The sequence below is a fragment of the Hydra viridissima genome, unplaced genomic scaffold (genome assembly GCF_058129835.1).
Source record: "Hydra viridissima isolate aposymbiotic clone 2 unplaced genomic scaffold, HvirCarnegie_v1 scaffold_10, whole genome shotgun sequence".
Lineage (NCBI taxonomy): Eukaryota > Metazoa > Cnidaria > Hydrozoa > Anthoathecata > Hydridae > Hydra > Hydra viridissima.
Window position 1 is genome coordinate 6,427,668 of NW_028324309.1, and position 8,022 is coordinate 6,435,689.

At 30.4% G+C, this 8,022-nt stretch overlaps 1 protein-coding gene across 3 annotated transcripts; it reads left to right on the forward strand.

Moving 5' to 3' along the window:
• Nucleotides 1-3,631: 3,631 nt before the first annotated feature.
• Nucleotides 3,632-7,195, forward strand: LOC145193056 (steroid 17-alpha-hydroxylase/17,20 lyase-like). Of its 3 annotated transcripts, none has more exons than XM_090101167.1 (3): nt 3,632-3,652; nt 5,265-5,829; nt 5,961-7,195. In XM_090101167.1, exons 2-3 carry the CDS (start codon nt 5,310-5,312, stop codon nt 6,959-6,961), a joined length of 1,521 nt encoding a protein of 506 aa, XP_089957293.1. In that variant the 5' UTR covers nt 3,632-3,652; nt 5,265-5,309; the 3' UTR covers nt 6,962-7,195. The 3 variants fall into 3 exon arrangements, with proteins under 3 accessions (XP_089957293.1, XP_089957292.1, XP_089957291.1); XM_090101166.1 differs by lacking the exon at nt 3,632-3,652 and adding an exon at nt 4,876-5,152; XM_090101165.1 differs by lacking the exon at nt 3,632-3,652 and adding an exon at nt 4,877-5,140.
• Nucleotides 7,196-8,022: the final 827 nt, after the last annotated feature.

Consider the following 8,022-nt stretch of genomic DNA (forward strand, 5'->3'; position numbering starts at 1 on the left):
AAAAAAGTTTTGTTGATTTGAGTGAGCGTAGCAAACGCTGGGTTATCGCAAACGAAGACAATTATTCAACCATCGATTCAGTGGAAAAAGCCTCAGTGATAGCAAGGAGGAAAGTATACAATGACAAGAACTTTATATTGGCAAAACTCATTTCTTATATAGTAAAAAAATTGACAAGATTCTCGCCATATGTACATAAATTTAACACATGGTGATAAACAAATGACATCAGAAAAATCTTTAGAGTTTTTATAAACACTGAAACGAGAGTATTAGTATACAAAAAAAACTCATACCAAAGACAAGAAACAAATTCCCAGTTACAAAACTGTTGCAAACCCTAAAAAGAGGTTATCAGCATCAATAGTTTTCCAATCGCGGAGCTAATGGCTCAGGCCTTTTACCCACAACTATCACTTCTTTACGTTTGTATACGTTAAAAAAAGATACAAACAATATTCTTTAGCCAAACTTAATGAGCCAGAGTATACAAATTTGTCGCCCTCTAATCTTGGAGTTCATCAAGGTCTACAGGATGTGGTTCTAAAAAACAAAGCTGATTTAAAAAAAGAAATGCAAGAGTAGAACCAATCATGGATGACCTTCCAAATGGCAAATATGATATCATTGATTTCACCTTTGTGAGATCAATCATAGATGGGAAAATACTTTTATTTATTACAAACATAAAACTAATTCAAACTTTTCTAGTATGTGGAGCTAATCCAAAGTTAATGAAGGACAAATACAAATTCGATAAAGGATTCAAGGCAAAGCCGGACGCGTTGTGCTATGGCATTTGTCCTCTTCATGCATCAAAATCTCTCCTACATAAGAAGAAAGCTTGAAATGTAAAAAAGGTTTCAAAAAGAGTTTGGGTTGAAAGTCGATCAGCTAAGAGTTGGAGGTGCGGGAACTAGCACGGCAGGCAATATTTGTCGACGAGCTTTCTCCAATCCAAAGAAACAAAGTGAAGTTTTAGATATACTAGAAGATCTGATTGTTCAATTCAAAAATATATTGATCACGATTAATTATCACCAAGGAATCAATGCAGAGAAGTTTCATTCATATTGCTAAAATGTATGAATTATTTCTCAATTTTTATGGATCTTGGTGAATAATTAGTCAGCTTCAGAGTATAAAGTATGTTGTTGAATTTCTGTTGCATTCATCTGTTTCACTAGGAATAAAGATGGGTGAAGAAGCTGCTGAGTCAAGAAACAAATTATACAGGAAGTATCGTGAACTCCAATCTCTTAAAGTAAGTATGGAAGAGAATTTAAAAGACATTTTTGCACGGACAATGGTATCATCTGACCCTCTTACTAGCTCTATCAATTTAGAAATCCGGTTTAAGCAAAAACTTAAGAATGCCATCAAACTTCTTGATGTACTAAAAAGACTTTATTTTTCAACAATATAGACACAGCAAGTGAATGTAAAATAAACCCTGAAAATATTGAACAGGAAATCTTAACGACCTCGACAAAATTGATAAAAGTTCTGACTCTTATAATAGTTTTAAGAGTAAGATGATTACATTATTTTAATAATGTAAACTGTGATATTAGGGTTTTATTATAAAATTCTTTTTTACGTAACTTTGGTGTATTTTTTTTCGATTTTCTCAAAGTTTGCCCTAAATTTCTTACAGACTATTAAAGTTGGAATGATGAAAGTTTTAAAATTGCTAATTTATCACAGTATAGCAAAAAAAAATAAACCATAACCTATTTACTTAACAAGGTTTTTGATTTTTGGCCACCACAAACTGAAGTTCTACACTTTGCACGGGTAGACTATAAACTATGAAGAATATTATCGTATTCCTCAAGCAATGATCAGACATATCTTCTTCATGGGCAGTTTTTCAAATGAGTTTGGTAAATAAATCATTACTTGTAGAAATCAAAAGCCATGCGGTCTCAATGATTATATCTATCTACAGTAGATCTCAGGGTAGATCCCAGGGTATTTTTAATAAACGATGGACTACATAAAAAAGGAAAGGTACATAAGTCCCACCGCTGAAGCAATTTTTTTTTAATAAACAGATTAAAAATATATTGCCCGTCAGAAAGTGGTTTTAATGGATCGCAGTAGTCACAGTTTATACAGAAGTTTGAAAATCAATCTTATTCTGAAAAAGTTATGTTCTAAAGCTCTTTTGTGCTATTATAGCAAACTTGCTGGTCAAGCTAGAAAATTATCCGGCAAAATCCAATAACTATTTCACTTTTCTTCTTCTTTCTGGACGATCAGGTTCTTCTCCAAGCTCCTTAAACCGGTTGGTGGTGTTAAACTATTCTGTTGAATAAACAAACAATAAATTTCTCGAGGAGAAGAATAGATTTGTTGTATTTCTCAAAAGGTACTTCCCTTTGTACACCATCTAAATAGACATCCTAACTTAACTCTAAAAGAGATAGATAAGAGGAATGAGGGGGAAGAAAACTTTATGGAAGCCATTTAAAAAATAAGAAAACACAGAATTTAACTTTGTGCTGACGCCTTTAGTTTGTTTGTTGATTGAACATACTGGATTTAACAAATGTTTACTTAAAGATTAAAGAAAAATATTACGAGTATGTAACTTATTATAATTTATGCCGGTATTTAACTCTCCAGATATCTTTTACTGTTTTTAGAAGTTAGAATATTAGCGAGGAGAATGAGCACTAGACAACCCAGTAAGTTTTCCAAATCTCCAATTGGGAAGGAATAACAGAGATTTTTAAGAATACTATAAACAAATATGATGAGTAGAGTAAAGGAATATAATCATTTATTATTGTAAATTTTTCTGTCTATTTCATTTTTTAATTAACACTTTAAATTTAAAAAAACTTGACTTTCTTCTCACAAGAATTATAGTAACAATAAATAGTTATTTACGGTTAAATTATTAACTCTAATTAGCTTTTTATAGGTGGCAACTTCTTTAACATTGATGGTAAAAGGTTTTGCTTTCTCTATTACTTTGTTACTGAATCAAGTAGAATTATTTTTAATAGGTATGTTGTAAAGCAAGGAGAGAGAGGGGGTGGGAGGAGGGGACAATACGAAATTGTAAGTGCAATGGTTAAAACTACTACTTTAGTTTCCGATCTTTAGAAACACTTACAGTATCATTAAAGTGTTCAATGAAAATTTCAAACTAAAAAGTAGGCTTCCCTCTATGGCTCTGCTAATATAAAAATTAACTCAGCTGATATCTCCTCTATAGCGTTACTCTGACAAGCATCAGTAAACATTTAGGGTAATTCATTAAATAACTAATAAAATTTTAAAATACGATTTTTTGGACATTTTAATACAGTGACAATAAAAAGTTTTTTTTAAATATAAAGTTAATTTAGATTATGAAGTAAAAATATTTATGAAAAAAGGAAAATAATTTAAAATTTGTGGTTTGGCTTAAATACAAAATTCTCTTTTTTTTTAATGTTGTTATTTTGTATATATGTAAAATTATTTTGTTTCAGACTTCGGGACACCCTTATTATGTATTTTTAAAATATTGTTTAATAGATATATGTATTTTTATACGTTTTCAAATTAGATAAAAAAATTACTTTCATAGAAACAATCTAAAGACGAAAGAAGTCACTCTAAGTGGTATGTCAAGTGCTACACATATCTTAGATAAGTATGTCAAGTTCTGCACTTAATTTCAATGTCAAGATCTGCACTTAAGTATCACGAGGAAAAATTAGGAGAATTATTTTAGAACTTTTAACAAGTATATAGTTGTCACCTTTAATAACTAAGATCGGTGTTTCCTAACCTTTTACGCATTATGCCCCACCCAAGCTTTTCTAAAATTCTTGCACCCCCTGTGTAACATATGTATACTTTTTAATATCGAATAGTTGAACATTAAAATTGAAGATAATTATTGAAGAAACTGAAATGGTATGTTTTCGAACTGCCCCCCCCCCCCCCCCTTATGAATCAAATTGCCTCGTTTGGCATGTAAGAAATGCGTTGGGAAATATTAGCTCAGACGATCTAAACGGGTTTGGTTTTTTTTTTTTTATCCGTAGATTTTTTCATGCCTGTAATCTTAGCAGTCAAATATTGGTTCTGTTTTTTGTTTTCTTCTAGTGAGTTTTAGTGGAGTTTTTGAAAAAGTGGCCCAATACTACAATGAATTAAGGAAATCTTAACTGTAAATTATTGAAAAAACGTCGATATAAAACTTTTTAGCTGTAATTTTTATTGAAAATTGTTTTTTATTTTAATGTGATTTGTGTGTTTCAGGTTCAGAATGCATACAAATGAATGTTCTAACGAAATTTTACGGTCAGCAGAATATACTTTAGCATCATATATCAAAAAGATTTTTGTGTTATCATACCAAGAAAATAAGCGATAAGATCTTAAACATCAACAATATTTTCTGCTTAAGTATAATCTCAAATCTTGTAATCTTTTTTATTTCATAAGCATTTGAATGGAGTATTTCCATATAGGGATACATTCTTTACTTATGTTTAATATGATGTTTAATGTTTTGATTTTAATAATCTCATGATAAAAACCGCATTTATTGAAGAGGTGAAGATGGAAGAAAAATAAAAAAACAGAAAGAGGAAGAAAAATAAAAAAACAGAAACAAAAATCTCTTACAGAAGATTAAACATTGTTACATCTTCATCAAATGAAGAACAAAAAAATAATACCATTAATTTGATCGTAAAGAAAACGAGAATAATGTTAAATAATTGCATATAAACGATAAAGAAATATAAACGATAAAGAAATATAGCGTTCGATATTGATTCATGATTAAAAAGAAGATACCATCAATCAAAATTAGTAGCAACCACTCTCATTAAAGCTCTTTTTAAGGTTCCGTTATCAAAAAACAATTGATTGTGTTTATTTATTTTTTATATTTATGAAGTGAATTAATCAAAACAAAGCTTTAATGGTTCTCTCTGGTTTCCTCATATTCTCAGAATTAAAGTGAGCTTCTTCTAATGTCAAGTGTGTTGATGAATAGAGAAATGTTATTTTTATTATCAACTTAAAAAACTTGATGAGCACTGAGAAGCTGTGACGCATTCTCTTCATAAAAATAAAAACTTCCACTCATTTAACTATAGAAAAGACGAAATGCTTTAGTTGGAAGGTTTGTTACCAAGTTAGGTTTTAAGTTGTTTGAGAATTTGAGAGTTTGGTTTGGTGTTATATTATTTTGTTATTTATGTGCTCTGTTATATACGTTGTTGTTAGTATATTTATACTTAACTTAGGTGAAATCATTGAGGATAACTAATAACAAGCTAACTGTTTCAGAAATGTCGTTAGAAATTGTTTTCGGAGTGGCCTTACCAGTGCTTCTGTTTGTTATCGCAACTTATCTTGATCATTTGTTTAAATGCAGATCCTATCCACCAGGTCCCTTTCCCTTACCAATTATTGGTAACCTACATTTGATTGGAGAACAACCACACGTGCTATTTGCAGAATTTTCAAAAAAGTATGGAGAAGTGTTTAGCTTTAGTTTCGGAATGCATCGCGTTGTTATAGTATCAGGAATAGAATCTGCTAGAGAAGTATTAGTTCAAAAATCAAACATATTTGCAGGGCGTCCAAAAGGTTATATTGCCGATATTGTATCTCGTGGTTACAAGAATATAGGGTACGGTGACTTTAGCCCAAAATGGAAACTTCTCCGAAAAATTGCTCATAGTTCGTTAAAAAACTACGGAGAATCAACAAAACATTTTGAAGAACTTGTTGCTAAAGAGAGTGAAGATTTGTACCAACGACTTATGAGAAAATCAAACAGTTCAATAGAACTAGAACTTGAGTTCGGTAACGTATATATTTCTTAAAAGATTTAACCTGTTTTTAAACTATAGACTTTTTTTTTCGACTAATCTAAATTGAAAATACGTGTGTTCTTATTAAAAGCTATTTCATTTTTCGTCATTTCTATTCATCAGGTGTTTCTGTTTTAAATGTCATCTGCTCTATTGTGTTTGGAAAACGCTATGAGTACGAAGATTCGGAGTTTAAAGAAATTTTAATGTTTATGAAGTTTGTTTTTGCTGGAGTCGCCAGTACAAACGCAATCGCTTATTTGCCGTGGCTTCGTTTTTTACCGCTTGATGGTTTAAAAAAATTAAAAAAAGGGATTTCGATCAGAGATCCGATCCTTCGTCAACAATTAACGCAACACAGGCAAACATATAACGAAAATAATTTGCGCGATTTTACAGACTGTGTCATAAAATTTTCAAGAGACGAAGATACCCTTAAAAAGTTTGGTGAAGTGATAACAGATGACCATCTGGAGCTTTTACTTAATGATTTGTTTATTGCTGGAACTGAGACTACTTTAACTACTTTACTTTGGGGCATAATCTACTTGATTCACTGGCCAAAATATCAGGATGAAATTTACACTGAAATCATTTCAACGATTGGTCAAGACAGGTATCCTTCTTTAAAGGATCGTGATGTCTTACCTCTTGTTAACGCTTCGTTGTCAGAAACACTGAGATTATCTTCTGTAACTCCATTAGGAGTACCTCATAAGAGCATGGAAGATACGACTTTGCTGACAAAGCTAAATATTTCGAAAGGTACAACAGTGCTTATAAACCATTGGCAGTTACACCATGACAAGAAAAATTGGAGCAATCCACATGAGTTCAATCCATTCAGGTGGTTAAACGACGGTAAAAATGTTGATTCACTTAAATCTGCTTCATTCCGTCCTGGTAGCTTCCTTCCGTTCTCAGCTGGCACAAGAGTATGTTTAGGGAAAAACACTGCAGAAGCAGAACTCTTTCTTTTTTACTCAAGACTTATTCGTGATTTTAAGTTTGAAGTAAAGCCAGGTGGTTGCCTTCCAAGTTTAATCGGAGACGATGGAATTACTCTTACTCCTAAAAAGTTCGAAGCTTTTTTAGTACCAAGGAAATGTCCTTCAATAGCCTAACGGAAAAAACTTATAGTTAAATACAAACTTCGTTCAATGTTAAACGAAGCACTTTTGGCTCAAAGAAAAATTTGGTTGAAAAGTTGTTTCAATAACAAAAGTGCGCTTAAAAAACTTTTTTTCTTGAAATTTTAATTTATGAAAAAAAAAAAATTCATTATTTTTTGCTTTTCAATAGTTTTCCATCATTCAATTGTTAGATGTTAATTTGATATACTTATACTTGAAACGTTATTATTTGAATATTTTTTATTGATCATTTTTATTATTCATTCAAATCCCATAGTGTTCAAAAACAGGAAATAGTGTTGAGCATTACTTATGAGGCAACAGTCAGATAAGAACTTCCTTTACATTCGAAATACTTAATCGCTTTTAAGTCGAATTTTAGAAGCTCTTTATTAAACATAAAGATGATATTGGTTTAAGTTCTTAAGTTTTTATTCACCATAAAACTATAAGAAATATAACTTTAATTAAAGTTTTTTATACACCAAACGTAGTCTCTAATTTATTATCTAACGATAACGACGTAACAGCGTTGAGACAAAAACAACTGTTTAATGTACGATTGAATATAACTGAAATAATTGCTTGTTTACTTTGTAACAAGATTGAAGATATTTAAATATATTAAAATGTTTCTTAAGCAGTGGTACAAATACAAAAATTGCGTCAACTGTTTTACATGTTATTAGAAGTCATCACTTGCGGTGATCACGTTTATTTTAACTTTATATAAGATTTTTTTTTTTTTTTTGGTTTCAATTAAACACCTTTACTTAATTATACTTGACAACATTTGTGTTCTTAAAGCAGGGTTTTTTTCCTTGTTAAATATTTTCTAAATAAAAACAGAGTAAGATATTTGATACGAAAAATTCTCAGAATTAAGTGTTTTAATATTTTAAAACTTAGTTTAAATCAACCAAATTTGATTGGATCTAACCATAATCATAAGAATGTTTATTTTAGAAACGAACAATGGCGCATTGTTTACAGCTTTTTAACATTTTTTTTTTCTTTCTTTTTTTGTTATTGTTTTTATAATATGTAAGGTT

What these genes read in the sequence shown, in the direction of transcription:
- LOC145193056 (XM_090101167.1), top strand. Translation starts at nt 5,310, where the DNA reads ATGTCGTTAGAAATTGTTTTCGGAGTGGCCTTACCAGTGCTTCTGTTT. An exon ending in AGAACTAGAACTTGAGTTCG is followed by an intron (nt 5,830 to 5,960) that starts GTAACGTATATA and finishes TCTATTCATCAG; the next exon opens with GTGTTTCTGTTTTAAATGTC.